At 43.8% G+C, this 16,728-nt stretch overlaps 1 protein-coding gene across 1 annotated transcript in view; it reads right to left on the minus strand.

Annotated features, from left to right (window-relative positions):
• LUZP2 (leucine zipper protein 2) overlaps positions 1-13,590 on the minus strand; it is a 950,181-nt gene extending 936,591 nt beyond the window's left edge. Inside the window, exon 1 of the mRNA XM_082270449.1 lies at positions 13,207-13,590. Coding sequence (XP_082126575.1) covers positions 13,207-13,271 — 65 coding nt within the window. The 5' untranslated portion in view covers positions 13,272-13,590. The remainder of the gene's footprint in view (positions 1-13,206) is intronic.
• Between the last annotated feature and the right edge of the window lie 3,138 nt (positions 13,591-16,728).

The raw sequence follows: 16,728 nt of genomic DNA on the forward strand, positions 1-16,728 counted from the left end.
TTTAATGTATTGGATATTTTTTAACTGTCAAAGTAGAAAAATATTGTTATTTTTTCAAAATTGTCGCTTTTTTAAATTAATATCGCAAAATGTAATTAACATCGTAAATTTCGTTTGGGTACGGCGTTGCATGACCGCGCAATTGTCAGTTAAAGTCGCACAGTGCTGAATCGCAAAAAGTGGCCTGGACGTAAGACAGCAAAATCCTCCGGTGGTAAAGGGGTTAAGGACTGTTACAAACCTACCTTGGGGTGAAGACCCATCTACAAAAACTGTGTGTGCCTTTTTCCTTACTTTGTTCCATTGTGCTGAAGATAAGCTGACTTTATTATGTGTTTGATTTGTGCGCCGCTGGAAGCCCTGTTTGAGTTTTGCTGAAATATATTTTAAACGGTTGTGCACTCAATCCGGTGGAGCTAGAACCCCCAAACTTTACACATGATAGAGACCCAATGAATCTTCCATTATTTATCTACCACCTAATTAAACCCCGGATATTTACAGATCCCTTTTTTACCTGCAGCTTTTTATGAACTTATTGGATAGTCTCATGGACCAATGTCAAACTTGAACCCTGCCCTAAACAGTGCTAATGTGAAGAAGTTTTTTTTTTGATCCATCTGACACCTCCAGTCTGTTCAGGAGCTCAGTGATGCACTGGTCCAGATCCCAGGACTCCTCTGCCCCTTGTAATTTTGGGCCCCAAGGCTGCCCTTGGTATGAGCAATAAGCAATGAGGGACTACCAGGGGTCTCCACTGGGCATCCTCAGCTGCCGCAGGCCGTGGAAGGATGTAGACCTCCAAAAAAACGCTTACGCGTTTCGGGGTGTTCCCCCTTCATCAGAGCCCTGCCCTGCACCAGGCTCTGATGAAGGGGGAACACCCCGAAACGCGTAAACGGTTTTTTGGAGGTCTACATCTTTCCACGGATTGCGGCAGCTGAGGATGCCCAGTGGAGACCCCTGGTGGTCCCTCATTGCTTATTGCCCGTGTTTCATAATCGTTTTGTGAGTATAATGTGTATACATGTCTATTACAATAAATTGTTTTAAAGATAATGCGTTAGGCTGGTGCGCCCTCTGTCCATTTCTCTTTTCCAGTATCTTCTTTGGGTTACCACGACCCGTTGAGAGTGGCAGCACAGCCTGAATTTACTACAATTTGACCTGAATCGCATTTTCTGGATACCAGCCGCAAGGCCACCCCTTAAGCGCAGGAGTCATGTGCTCTTTGTGCCCTTGGTATGATCCTTTACTTCATCAGGTATGCCTTAACACAGAATAAGGTAATGCATTTAATACAATGTTCAAAGCTCATGCTTATATGCAATGTGAATGTCAGAAACATCTTAAAGCAAGATCATAATTAACTTGGATCATGAGCCTCCTCTTCAACTACCCACATTAGGTCTCTACCTTGACTTCTCTTTTATGCCCAAACAGTATGTGCATGAAGACCTTAAATTGCTACATTCTAGTTGTACTCCGAATAAATCTGCTACTGCTTAGATCAAAAAGAAAAATAAATTGAAGACACTGTCCACAAAAACCACTGCCAACATACGTAACACTTTGAAGTATGGCATGCCCTACTAAACTCAATCTTGTGAAGTGTTTTCAGATTATTTGTAGAATTATTCTATGTTCACACACAGCTGTGGCCAGGAAACAAGATTGAAATGTTTGTTTGCCTTAGGAAAACCATATTACACCTTATTCTTCTACTCTTCGGGTGTAAATAAACAGCCATTAATTAGGAATGTGGCGAGAATGACTGTAATGGAAGCACGTTCATTAGCTGTTAACTTGAAGTCAATTAGTATTTTATTATGTAGATTTTGTCATATACACACACAAGTCCAAAAGATCCTGTAAGCTATTACAGTCACCATGGCAACAACCAGTATGTTTAATATAACTTTTTTCAATCTACATCCTGGGGCATATAACTTGACATATAAAACTGCTGGTGATGAAAGATAGATGCTATGATGTAAGATTTGTAAAGGCTAGTTCTACATAAACTGACATTTCAAGGAAACCTGTCACAAGAGAAATAAAGACGTACATAGGATATTCCTACAGACTTATTTTGTAAAAATACCAGCAGCCTGGCTGTCATGCTAATTGGCTGGCTTCAATACCTTCTAATTCACTGACCCAGGAAAAGTATGAGGTCAGCGGCTCCAAAAGAAGCAGGGTCTATATATTTAGCACCTAACAGCTTTCGATTCTGATCTGCATTCTAGAAAATGTATGCAGATGCTTGCTTCTTATATTTTTGAGAGATTCTTAGAATGACAGTTACCTTATAGACTTATGGAACTGGGTGAGGACAAAAAGTGTACCACAAGATAACCAAATCACAGCAGTTCCAGGGATACAAGATATCAGCAGTTAATTCAACTCTCCAGTGACGACCAAAATTCAGATTTCAAATTAGGTTGGAGGTGTCCTTTAGTTTCAATAGATGTTTATTGATTTTAACAAGTAAACAGCCAAGTGAACAAAGTAAAGCAGTACATATGGGTCAAAGTACAACAGGCATGACTGAATGGTGAAGCAACTACACATAACATTATAGCATAGCATACGAATACAGGTGAGTGAACATTTCCTTGAAAAGAAAAAAAAAAGGGTCTGACATCGCCCCCCGGGCACCCCAAGGGGAACAAACTGTGCCCCGGGAGGATGACAGAAGACAGATCAATACAGGTTCACGGACCTTCAATGCGAACAATCTTATAACCAATGAATTAATCAGCATGCTCAGAACGCAGAGCCAGATGCATTAAGTCGACCCAAACGCTAAGGCAGCACACTTGGGGGAGGTGTAGGCTGGAAAGGCAAAACAGTGGGAAGGAGAGATAAAAACGGGGAACAGGAATAAAGTTAAGGGACAGCAGAAAGAGGAACGGTAGAGGGTGACAAGAGCAGGACAGTGAAAGATCCAGCTAGATCCAGTCAATAAATTCACATCAATCTATCAATCTAAGACCGTACACTTGGAGTGAGATAGCCAAACTTCCCACCTCCTCCGGAATGAGGAAGCGGCAAGGTTGACAACCGCGAGCGTCCTCTCCATCATACAATGTTGGTTAAGTGCAAGGATGACTTCACTACAGGAAGGGGGCTCAGGAGATTTCCAGTGCGTGGCTATAGCAGTTTTTGCTGCAAGAAGCAGATGTATAATAACCGCCCTGTGGCAAGGCTTAAAGTTATGAATATTGAGGTGCAGGAGGGCTAAAGCCGGAGATGGGGAGACTGTTTCCTGTGTTATATCTGAAATTAGTGTAAATAATTTGTTCCAGAAGGACCGTAGTGAAACACAAGACCACAATGTGTGGTACAGAGTACCTATTTCTCCGCACTGTCGCCAACATAGGGAGGGGTGGGACGGGTAAAACTTAGAAAGCTTGAATGGAGTGAGGTACCATGAGTGGAGCACCTTCTGGTACTGTTCCCAATGGGTAACACACTTCGTGGCCGCATAGGTGTAGGCAAATGCTTTCAGCCAAGTGGGCTCAGGGAATGATGACGACAGGGTACGTTCCCATTTGGTGACTGACGGAGGTTTAGAGAAAAGGTTATGGTTATTATGGATGGCGTAGAACAGCGTGATACCTTTGGTGTGAGTAGCTGTGTTCTGAAGGAAAAAATGTACTGAACTGGGGATTTCTACATAAGTGGGAAGTGGTTGTTTGTGGAGGAATGATTGGATCTGAAGGTAAGAGAAAATTGCTCCCATTGGAAGATCAAAACGGGTTTGTAAGCTATCAAACGGGCTCAGGCGAGAATCGTGGACCAGGTCACGAAGGAGTAGTACTCCCTTGCGCAGCCACTGTTGGATATCTAGGTGCGGGAGAAAGTGGCACAGTACTTTCAGTGGGACCTGTATTTTGTGCATGGGAATTATGGGTGGTTGTGAGCGACAAAATTCCCTCCACATAGAGAGGGAGGCTTGGACAATCGGGCTCTCAGAAGTCCCAGGCCAATCCCCCAGTATAGTGGCAATGAGAGCCAACTGTAGGTCGTGCCCAGGGACCTCAGAGAACTCAATGGAAGCCCACCTCTTGTGCGGAGACGGCGCCCACCAAAATTTAAGTTGGTCTAGAACACATGCCTTATAGTAGGCGGTCAGATTAGGGACTCCCATACCTCCATGTTTTCTATGTAAAACCATATTTTTAAGGGAGCACCTTGGAGGCCTGGCATTCCACACAAAACGCGTCAACTGTTTTTGAAGAGCAGAGAAGAAGGACACAGGCAAGGGTATGGCAATGGTGCGAAAAAGATAAAGTATCTTCGGGAGGATAAGCATTTTAAAGGAAGCTATCCGACCCATAGTGGACAATTCTCGCGTGCGCAACTGTTGCAGAAGAGAGGGCAGGGAATCCAAAAAGGGTTTAAAATTGTATGTATACAGTTGTGACGTATGGGGTGTAAGGTGAATGCCGAGAAAGGGGATAGAGTGCAAGGACCAGATAAAAGGAAACCTCCCGGCTAGAGAACACTGTAGCGGGGGCGGTATGTTAAGGCTCAATATTTGCGATTTGTTGGCGTTGAGTTTATAGTAAGATACCCTACTGAACTCATTTAGTAGGGTGTACGATTCCGTCAGGGAGGCGGCAGGGTCCGTGAGCATAAGCATTACATCATCGGCAAAAAGGCTTATCTTGTGTTCCAGTCCGGCCACTGACAAACCTTTGATGCAGGGGTGAGAGCGGAACCGTTCTGCCAGGGGCTCCATGAGAAGGGCAAATATGATGGGGGACAAGGGGCATCCCTGCCTAGTGCCGTTTGTGATCTGGATAGGCTTCGATTTCATCCCTGATGTGAGGACAGTCGCGGACGGGTTGGAGTACAGAGACAGGACGGCTGACTGTATCCATCCTCCAATCCCGAAAGCATCGAGGACTGCCCGTAGATAGCCCCAGTGGACCCGATCGAACGCCTTCTACGCATCCAAAGAGAGAAGCAGAGAAGGCGTCCGAGCGGCCCCAACTCTGGAGAGCAAGCCGATAAGCCGTCTCGTCCCATCCGGAGCCTGGCGGCCCGGGACAAATCCTACATGATCCGGGTGAACCAGAACAGGCAAAACTCTTTGGATCCTAAGGGCCAGCAGTTTAGCAAATACTTTAACATCGGTATTCAGAAGTGAGATCGGCCTATAGTGTGCCGTAACCGCTGGGTCTTTGCCAGGCTTAGGAAGAGTCACTATCACAGCCCTCAACATATCCGGAGGGAACATAGATGAGGAGGAAGCAAGTTCAAAAACAGGTTGCAAGTGTGGAGTAATATTATCAACCAAAGCCTTATAATACTCATTGGGGAGTCCATCTTCCCCCGGAGATTTATGGTTGGGGAGCCTGCGAATGACTGAGCTTATTTCGAGGGAAGTAAAGGGTTGAGAAATAGACTGGAGTTGTTCGGTCGTGAGAGCGGGGAGCTTGACCTTGTTAAGGAACTTCGCAATCAGTTCAGGACAGGGCTGGGGAGTGGCAGGGTCCGATTGCAGGTCATAAAGCGATTGATAATAATCCGCAAATGCGTCCGCAATATCTTTTGGATTAGACAGAGAGACTTTAGTGTTAGGATGCATTACGGAAGCAATTTTACGTTTAGCTTGTAGCGTTTTGACCCGCCTGGCTAGCCACGCCCCGGCCCTGTCCCGGAGACCATAGAATTTGGCCTTGGTGTATTTCAGGTGATTCTCATATTTATAGAGAAGTAGGGATCTTAATTTTTGCCTATCAGTTAACAATTCCTGGGTAAGAGCAGGGCTCGGGTGCAACTTATTGGTCGCCTCTTTGGTTTCTATAGTAGCCAGAAGTTCTTCAACTTGCCTCCTCCTGCGGTTTTTGAGACCTGAAGCGAGTTGGAGTAAAATACCCCTCATATATACCTTATACGTGAGCCACAGAGTAAATCGTGAAACATCCGCCTTATCATTGAATTCAAAAAAATCATTGTGAGCCTGCACTATCTTTTGGTATGAAATCTTGTCCTCCAACAAGGAGGTATTCATCCTCCAAATAGGGGGGGGGGAGATTTGCCAAGCTTATCATCAAATTCCAATGTGATCGGGGCATGGTCGGACCAAGATATCGTACCAATGTCAGCGCGCAATACATTTTGCAGAGATCTTTTATCAGTCAGAAAATAGTCTATACGAGAGTAGGATGAGTGAGCAGCTGACAAAAAGGTGAAGTCTCTCTCGTTCCCATGGAAGCACCTCCATACATCGTATAGATCATGTTTCTGCAGCAGGGAGGAGAGAGAGCAGGATGGCCTCCTAGCTTGGGCAGTAGAGTCCATAGACGGTTGTACAACAGTATTAAAGTCCCCTCCAATAAGAAGCGTGCCCTGCACATTACCTTCCAATAGATTAAATAGATGGGTGAGAAATTTCCTCTGCCTGGTATTGGGGGCATATAGATTCACCAGGGTGAAAAGGGAACCGTTGATTTCACACACAAGAACAATGTACCTCCCCATCAGATCCTCAATGGTGCGTTTGTGTAGGAAGGAAGCCGAGGCGTTTATGGCTATAAAAACCCTGCATGCCTTTTTGGGAGCATTAGCCATATACAGGTGAGAAAAGTTAGGGAAGGAGAACTTCGGACACTTTTCCTTGGCGAAGTGGGATTCCTGCACGAACAAAACATCTGCGCGAAGGTACTTTGCTTCCCTCATCAAGGAGGCCCTTTTAGCTGGGCAGTTCAGGCCCTTAGCATTCAATGACACGAACTTCAGTGGCATAGCAGCAGAGGAGGGATGCGTAGCTTAGTGGCAATGAAATGCAATAAAAGATGACTTAAAACTACTACTTGCCGAGATAAGGACCTGCACCGAGGTTGGGTATACGCCACAAAGTCCAAGTGACCTGGGGAGCAGTCATCACAACATCTCGGAGCAACAGTGCACTTTGGCAGCCAAACAGGAGGACGATAGTGAACACAATGAGCCACAGTGGATCCTGGACCAGGAGGAAGAAAGCCAGAAGAGGGGAAAGCAGGAGAAAAAAAAAAATCAAACCAAAAAGATACACAGGTGCACATAAAAAATAGCCTGAGCATGCAGGCACAATGGGCGGCCGAAGCCGCTACAGCACATCGGGGGAGATAACAGATAAGCATCACCGAGAGACAAAACGTCAACTAACGTGAGAGGTCCCCCGTCCCATCCATCCTATAGTGGCATAAGGAAGCGGAGAAGCAGAACAAATCAAGTATCCATCCCAGACCCAGCTTGATGCATGCGCTCAGGGGTGGACCTCCCAGGCGGCTCAGAGTCAGCTGGCAGCAGGTTCCATTGTTTGAACAGTTGGATGCCCTTATCCACGCTGTGAATAGGAAACATTTTACCATTCCACGTAACAAGCAATTTAGTGGGGAAGCCCCATTTGTAGATAACGCTGTTGTTACGGAGAATTTTCGTAAGCGGGGACAATTTCTTCCTGTTGAGAGCCGTTTGTTGGGATATATCAGTGTAGAGGGATATACCCATAAATTCATCAGGCACAACCGGGTCGTGTTTGGCTGCCGCCATAACCCTCTCTTTAACATGATAGTAGTGGATACGGGCCAGAGTGTCTCTAGGTGCGGTGTCTGGCAGGAAGCTAGGCTTAGGGATACGGTGGGCCCTATCCACACACAACTCAATATCACTGAGAGAGGGGATAAGTGACTTCATAAGGCGCTGGACAAAGTTGGTCAAATCTTTATGCGGCACAGATTCAGGGATGCCTCTGAATTTAATGTTATTGCGCCGAGAGCGGTCCTTTAAGTCCGCAAGTTTGTACTGGAGGCGCTGCATCTCACTTTCCTGGTCAGCATAGGCATCAACGAGGTCATTGTGAGCAGTGTACAAATCTGCCATTTTAGACTCTAGATGCTGTATCCTGTCATCATGTATTTGTACAGTGTCATTTAGTGGAGAGAACATGGTGGCAAGTTCATTAAACAGGGTGCTTTTCATAGAGAGGAGCATCCGTTTCATGGTGGCCTCTGAGATTGACTGATCTGAGGCAGGGAATGCCTCTATAGTTATGCCTGGGTTAGACAGAAGTAGTTCCTGACAGGCCGCAGCACGAGCTCCAGGGGGGTCTTCTCCCTCATGCCTGCGGTACTTAGTTTTTGTGGGGCTACTGGTGGTAGGAGACAGGGGTGGAGAAGGCACATCCAGGGCGCTCTGGGGGGATCCAGAGGCTTGAGGGGACCGGGCTGAAGCAGGGATGGTACCTGCATCTGAGCGCGGGAGACCAGGTCCGGAGCCGGCGCCATCTTGCCGGCTTCTGTGAGGAGCCGCCGGGTAGAAGTCCGTCAGCCGCTGCGGCGGCTTGATAGCCTTGCGCCGCTTGGACATGCTCGGGGCCGGTCTGCGGGAGGCTCGGGAGGCTGTGGAGAAGTTGCCGGCACGGAATTCCGCTTCGATCCGCCGCTGTGAGCCGCTGTGAGGAGAGATGGCAGGGAGCTCTCACGCTATGCGGCCATATTCAGCGCCGGCCGGACACGCCCCCTGGAGGTGTCCTTTAAAGTGTTAATAAACCCAGGAGCCTGCATTCACTATATCTGGTCTCCCACAGTACACAGGACATGCAACTATTTTAGTAAATATAAACTGCTAAATACCTTTTCTCTTTTGCAGTATATAGCAGCCTTGTGACTTCTATCAGTGTCTGGTTAACGCTTGCAGGAGGAGTTTTCAATATACTTTGACTCAGGGTCCCCATCAGGGGGGGGGGGCGGTCCATACACATGTAGGGGGCCCAGGCATTCCAAGGGGCCTAGCAGTCCAGGCCCCAACCATGGCTGGAGCCCCCCCCCCCCCCCAGGCTGCTTTGGCTGCTGTGCAGGGCAAAGTGCTCCTACTATTTTCCTTCTCCAGCCTGGCCAATTCAGCAGGGAAGAAAGGGGTGGGCGAAGGAAGAGAGGAGACTCTAGGCACTGCCATATGCAGGCTGTGGAAATTAAAAAAAAAAACATTTTCCAGGGTCCTCCCACTGGCCATCCCACCAAATCTGCCCACTGGCCATCCCATTAGGGTGCCGGTGTGGTAGTAACCTGTGCCAGACAAGTACGTGACAGTCCCAGCCTATTCTATATCAATCCGCAATCCCATTCTCGTGCTGGTGTAGTAATATCCTGTGCAAGACAAGTATGTGACAGTCCCAGCCTCTTCTATATCAATCCGCCAGGCATGCCAGGACTGTCATGTACTTGTCTAGCACAGGATATTACTACACCTTTCACCCGAATGGGATGGCCAGTGGGAGGGCCCTGGGAATGTTGGTGGCCCCAGGCCTAAAGCTATGTAAGGCTCCCCAAAGTGTCTGATGGCTGCCCTGCTTTGACTGTCCTATGACCCTCTATCTGGACAGTGCTGATTGTACTGATCACATGCACCCAACCAAAAAAAAAAAACTCTCTAGCAATGCACATCAAACTGAGCCTATGCAGAGTGACTCCAAAGACTCTGTATAATCAGGAGATGGATTTAGGATAGTGGAGGAAGGGGAGGAACAGAGAAGATTTAATCAAACAGCCTTTTCTCACAATGCGTAGGATAACCCCTTAGGTTCCACAGTGTGTATACCAAGCATGCGTTACTTTATATGGAGACTTTTACTGTTGTAGGTTTAGTAACAATTCAAACAATGTTGTCACTAAAATACTGTATAATTACCAAATGTAACTTGGTAAGAGGAAGTAACTTGGAAAGATAAGTAAATATTCACCTCTCCCTCAGCTGTAATTCTGAGAGCCATTGTAAGTGCAAACCACTATCCAAAGGCTCTTCAGAATCTGACACTTCCTATAGTGTCAGATTTGTAGTCCCCTTGCTATGCTCAGTGGTTCAATCTGCTGACCCCCTACATTACTACTATCTTCTGTAGTAATGTAGGGGTCTGAGGAAGGAACCACTGAGCATAGCCGGGGTCTAGGAATTTGACGCTTCCAGAAGTGTTGGATTCCAATTGTTCGGTTGCATTGGCAATAGGGGTATTTACATTCTTCTTTCTAGGAAAATGAAACTGAACTGTAGGCAAACAACCAAATAAGTTGAAACATGTGGACTGTTTTACTAGCTAATCCTACACCTTTTCCAAGCAAATCTTGGTCAGGAACCCACCCACACTACCCCCCCTGCTGATTGGGCAATGAATGAGCAGGGGGGGGCAGTTATTTTGTTACTGTCATTGCATGAGCACTACCAATTGGTGTTGACGCTCAATCTTCCACTGAAAACAAATTGAGATTGTCACACTAGGTACATTCAATAAATGCATGTAATTTATTTAATAAAAGTACACTTGCAATAATTAGCATTTTGTGATATTAGCCCTGGGTTCAGCTTTAAAGAAACTGCATTGCTCTAAGCTACCCGCGCAGTTGATCTTTACTAAAGGATATCCAATATCTGACACCTCTGTGCTCTGTGGCTCCATCTGCTGGTCCCTTACATGTAAAGAGCACAGTAGTTCTAAAAGGGCCCATGGAAGAAAACAGCCTTCAGCAGGGGAACAGTCATCTGATACACCCAAAAGCATTCTTTTTGGGAAAATGCGAGAGGGCAGGTAAGCATTTTTTCTTTAAAGGGAGGCATTCTTTTTGCTTTTTTTTATTACGATAGAGCCTGTTTTTTGGAAATAATACAAATCACAAGTAATTGCCATTTATTTTCTTGCTTATTGAGTATCAGATTAGCACAAAATTGAAGTCAGATATTATTTTGAAATTGCAAACTACTGATGATTACTAAGCAATATGGACTTTCTAAATGGACAATCTTGTTACATGCAAGGAAGTTGCTATGGCAGCTATAAACATTAGTAAGTTTAACTGTTCACTTTTCTGCTGCTTGAAAAAGACTGCTTCAAAAGACAAGCATTTAAATACACAGAACTCTAAAACTGGATACACACTATACAACTTTTATTGTTCAATTTCCTTTAGATTTACCTTAAACTATGTAGTGCAAGAGCCTGCCAGATTGCATACAAATTGAAAGTGTTTAGGTTTGACCTCATATGATATGGTTTTGGTAAATCTAAAGGAAAAAATCTAAAGAAAATTGTATAGTGTGTATCCAGGTTAACAAACTGGAAGATTTAATCAACATGATCGTTAGATGTGTAGAAGGGAACTTGCGTTGTCTGGATGGCTCCTAATAATATAAGTCATGTCAGGTGTCATTATAAAAGCCAACAAGGACAACTAAAGTCTACAGTCTATGCTGCTTTTACTCTGCACGGCTATTACAGCAATGTAAGTTAATAGATTTCAGTCCTTTGTTGACCTGCTGTCACTTTGTACAAACGTACACCCGCCTTTGAAAATACAGACCTAGATCATCCAAAGACAAAGTGGAGTTTGTCAGTCCATTCATGGACTACCCGTCAAGGTAAATCAGTTCATTATCAATTTACAAAATAAGATGTTATCTATATATTTTTCTATTTTTTTACAGTCGTACTGTCTCACAAATGATCTCTTGTCTCCAATGGAAACTGTTTATTAAATACTTTTTGCCATGAAAGGATCTATAGAAGAAAACTAAGTGTGATGTTAATGCAAACAATTCATGTTGAACTCCAGACAGCTGAAGGCAGTCCTCCATGACGATAAACAAATGTAAATGTTACCCATCCGGTACAAAGGAGAATTCAAAAGCCTGTTGGGACTCAACAGAACACAGGTAGTAAATAATGTCTACATAATGTAATAATTCCTTGCCCTGCCTTGTCTTGTGAAATTTGTTAAAGGGGGGGTGTTACTCTTTAAGCTCCCACAACGGAACCATGGTTTAAAAAGACAATACATGAATGGCTGTATAGGGTATCTACGATGGCTCTATGGCCATTCATGTATCGTCTTTTTAAACCATGGTTCCGTTGTGGGAATGTAACCATCATGTTACCCTTTAAGCTCCCACAACGGAACCATGGTTTAAAAAGACAATACATGAATGGCTATAGAGCCATTGTAGATTCAGAGGGTTAATAATCTGAAAACCAATAAATCTTTCCTTCTGGATCTGATCAGAGGGAAGGGCACAAGGAGGGCACACAGAGTACTGCATGGTGCAGCCACACAACACAATGACAGATATTGTACTGTCTACAGGACCAACTTTTCATCATTCATAGGGATAACACAGACCCCGTACAATGCAGCAATATTCCAGGAATAGTACGGAATATCAATGTCACTGTTAATATTGTTTTAATGAAGAGGCATTTAGATGCAGAAGCCAAACACATCAGCTGTTTTAACAGACATGAGTGAAATGATTTAACCCCATCAGTACCAGAACAGAGGAGAACAGGTTAATAATACATCGTTCACATCATTCGCTTAGAGCTAAGGAGACGGCAATCATGTTCAAAGCATAATAGTAGCAGTCTAGGAACCAGGTGGGATCACAGAACCATATTAGCATAGTAAGATGACAAACTATAAGCAAAATGATTTAGTAATTAGATATGACAACTAAGGGATTTGCCAACCACAGCAGCAAAGACCTCATTCCTTTACATACGGAACAGTTGCTTTATTCAGCACCACAGTTCAGAAAGAGAGAAATAAAAAAAATCATATAGATAATCCAATCACACAAAGCAACCAATAAAACATCAGTTTACAGAAATCAGATCTGGGAAAAGATTAAATATTTGGTTGCTGTGGGTTATTGTACTTTGTTCTTTGTTCTACAGAATGGGCAAATTGGATTTATAGCATTGATATAGACCACACAATCCTGCCAATGTCCAAGACCACCCCATGGTGATAACTAGTAGCAAACTCAAAGTTAGATTGGAAAAGCAAACTAGGAATACAACTTTGTTCAAAGTCATCTTAATCTCCGATCTATGAAATAATTCAATAGTGTTCCAGCTGTGTACAACCAGACATATGCATGACCCTTAAAAACTATTTTTAAAATGTTTTTTTAAAATACACATAAAGTATCTATCAAGTTTAATTTAACACAACAGCGCCTATTCTCCAGCAGCGCAGACCTGCAGAATCTAGAGTGGTCTACTGCTCCTGGAAATCAAGGCAGAGAGAGTCAACCAGAGCAGTCGGATTAAATGCACATAAGCTGTCTATGCTGTGAAATTGAGATACCAGCATTGCACAGGGACAGCATCACAGTATCCCACATATAATTCTCAATGCAGAACAAGCTTTCTGTACTCACCTAGTGCTGAAAACCATTGCAGGCAGCAAAAGAGAAAGCAAGTAGCAAGCAGGGATAGAATTCATGCTGCAGCTCTCCTAGTCTTTGCTTGCTATTCCTTTTTTTTTTTCCTCCCCACGAATCCCTGGTATTGTATAGAAAAGCCCTTCCTCAAGGCAGGATGCTCCAGTGCAGAAAAGCAGAGATAGCAGATCTAAGGGGAGAACACAGACGGACCAACAGACTGGGCTAATGAAAGCAACTCAAAGCTAGATGCAAGCTCCAAGTGTGATGTCACAGGCAATGGACCTGCTGCTGCAAGGCTCCTTGCCTGATAGTCTGTGATTATTCAACACAGTGACTCTATTGATGTCCTCAGGGGGTTGTTATTAGTAGCAGTTTAAGTGGCAGCCGGGGAGAAAGAGAAGTGAGCAAGGGGCTACTTAACTCTTTGCTTAAATGAGATCTTGCTTGTACATTGGCAGGTATCTGCCAATTCATCTTTCAGAAATAATTAGTTTCATGTTCAGCTAGCTATACATGGAAGGGTATAATTGTGCAGCAGTGACAAGATCAAAGTTTTTGACAGTCATTTCTTTTTTAGATTTGCACATCTTCAATTTGGTGAATGACATAAAATACTCCACCTAACTGGACATGCGACTGGTTTTTCACGCCTGTATCACAGCAAATCAGCTAAATCTACTGCGAGAGCGGCACTTGCCTCCAGACTTCCTTTACTATGATCGCTTGAGTTTCATACAAGGTGAGATTGTTTCACAATGTGATTTATTTTTGCATATTGTCTGTTGTCTATCCTTTTGTATGGCTTCTTACACATGTGATCCCAAGGAGTGTACATTCCTTACACCTAATGAGCACTTTCCATGTGTTGTGAAGTACTCACCAGCAACTTAGCAAATTATTGATTTTGTGAAATAAAATAATTGTGACTTGCACCATTCAGGCCACACCTGATGTTGTATATACATTAACTAAGTCATTACCCAGTGGTAAAACTACAGACTTTAAGGCTCCAGTGCTGAGACTGGTTAGGTTCCCCCTTTACTGTAGTACAAACAAATGCAGATAGGGAAAAAAGCAGCGCCGATCTAAGTGTAGTTTGTAAATAAAAACAGTAGGTTTAATAAATGTTGCACTTACAGGACAGAGGAACAAAGAGGGAGAACCCCCAGTGGGACTTTTTAGGTCTTAAATCGTAATTGAAATGCTAATCAAAGCAAAAAAGCCATAATCATTAGATAAAAAAAATTCAATTTTATTTTACACAAGCATAAAAAAGGGAAAAGGGAAATAGAAAAGATGACATAAATACATAGGACAACATGTGGGTGGCTAGCCCTAAAATGACATCATATGAGTATATAGGTACATAGGCAAAGACACATATGGTAATAATGAATACATCTGACGCGTTTCTGGAGGTTATCCGTCTTCAGGGGTGTTGAACATATTTTGTGGGGAACAAAGTACCTATAATGATGGTAAGTCTATTTGATAAAGCCAGAACAGATGTAAGTAAACAGCATGTAGAGCAGGACATCGTTCAAATCCACTGGGGGGGAGGGGGAGCTGCACGGCGTCCTCCAAGAAAACACGTTGCTGGCAGCGCCGGTGGCTTCCAGCTCTTCGGGGTTTGTGAGTTTAGAGAGGAGCCGAGAGTTGCCACGGAGACGGCGGTCTTTGCAAGGCGGGTTGAGGTCTCCCTTAAAGTAAGTGCAGATTAATAAAGTTAAATTTAAAAGTGCTGCGCAAAGTAAAAAATAGACAATCATCTATTATAGAAACAAGATAATGTTGTATCTATAGTGCCAACTGTAGTGCAATAATAATAATAATAATAATATCCACATAAATTGTATCCAAAGAACCAATGACAATGTAGCAGATACAATATAAAAATGGAAACACGCAAATATAAACAATTTCCTATGAATCCGTTAAGATTGATGTTGATATCACTATGAAATTAGTCCAAGATATCCACAATGTGTTTAAATGAATCCGTGGTGTCAGTTAACTATACCAATCACCAGTGATCAATCAAAGATATAAATCGATAATCCGTGAAATAAACACCTTGTCTGGTGTGTCACCTCCACTTCTGTGACTCCCCCTGTGGGGTGGGTGCTCACCTTTTTCAGTGTTACCTTGCAATTAACTTCGGTCAAAATCAGCATTTACTCTCAACAGGAGAAAGATGGACTGATCCTCCGGTCAGTAGACTCCCACTCCGGGGTGATGATCTTGGCAATTGGCACATAAGGGGGAGAAAAAACAATCCATGGTGCAAGTAACATTTGTATAAAAAGTTACTTTATTAAAAGAGTTTAAAATAACTCACATGTACCTGGTGCTGAAGTGCACCAGTCTTTAACAGGCAGAAATACAGTCTTTAGGTGTGCAGACAATCGGTTCGATTTATTACCCCACCGCCGCACTTGTATGAAGCAGCAAACCTCGCTTGTGTTGTATTCACCAACACCGACAGAGACTTGGCCCCTTCCCTACACGTGACGACACAGGGTCTACGTGTCTGTCTCAGGGGGATCCCCCTGAGGAAGACATGTAGACCCTGTGTCGTCACGCGTAGGGGAGGAGCAGACACCGACAGAGACTTGTCCCCTCCCCAAAAATGTTTTGCCTTGCATTTCTATTTTAAACTGAATGGGTTGTTTTATAAGGTAATGGTTCACATATACTTTAAAGTGTTACTAAACCCACAACAGTAAAATCAGTCTGTATGTAGTAACACATGCTTGTTATACTCACTGTGGAACCTAAGGGGTTAATCCTGTTCATTGTGAAAATAAGGCTGTTTGATCCTATCTTCTCTGATCCTCCCCTTTTTTCCACAGTTCCCAATCTATCTCCTGATAGTATAGAGCCTTGGGGGCACTCTGCACATGCTCAGTTTGATGTGTGTTGCTAGAGAGGTTTGGTTTTTGTTTTTGGGAGGGTGTATGTGATCGATACAGGGCCAATCAGCATTGTCCGAACAGAGGGTCAGGGGTCATGCAGCCCCATAGAACAGTCAGAGTAGAATGAAAACTCCTCCTACAAGCTTTACTCAGAGCTCGTCCAGACACCAATAGAAGTCACAAGACTACCATATACTGCTGATGAGAAAAGGTATTTAGCAGTTTATATTTGCTAAAATAATTGCATTTCAATGTTCTGTGTACTGTGGGAGACCGGATATAGTTAATGCAAGCTCCTGGGTTTAGTAACACTTTAAAGAATTAGTAACAAAGTAGCAAGTTGGTTTGAGAAGTGAAAGCGCAACACCACGGTGAATAGTCATTTAATGGTGTCTTTAAGCCCTTCCACTGAGTTCCTAACCTGTTTCCAAAAATACTGAGAAATGTATGAGAGCAGTGTGAACAGCAAGCTTTGACAAAGCATTTGCAGAGCTTTCAGCAAGCTTTGCTGAAGCTTTTGTAAATGTTGAACACAGATCGTATTGCGAGTGCTGACTGTAACTTTAAACAAGCTGCTAGCAGGCTTCAGCTGGCTTTCAAT

This window comes from Pelophylax lessonae, assembly GCF_965119305.1.
Source record: "Pelophylax lessonae genome assembly, chromosome: 10".
Lineage (NCBI taxonomy): Eukaryota > Metazoa > Chordata > Amphibia > Anura > Ranidae > Pelophylax > Pelophylax lessonae.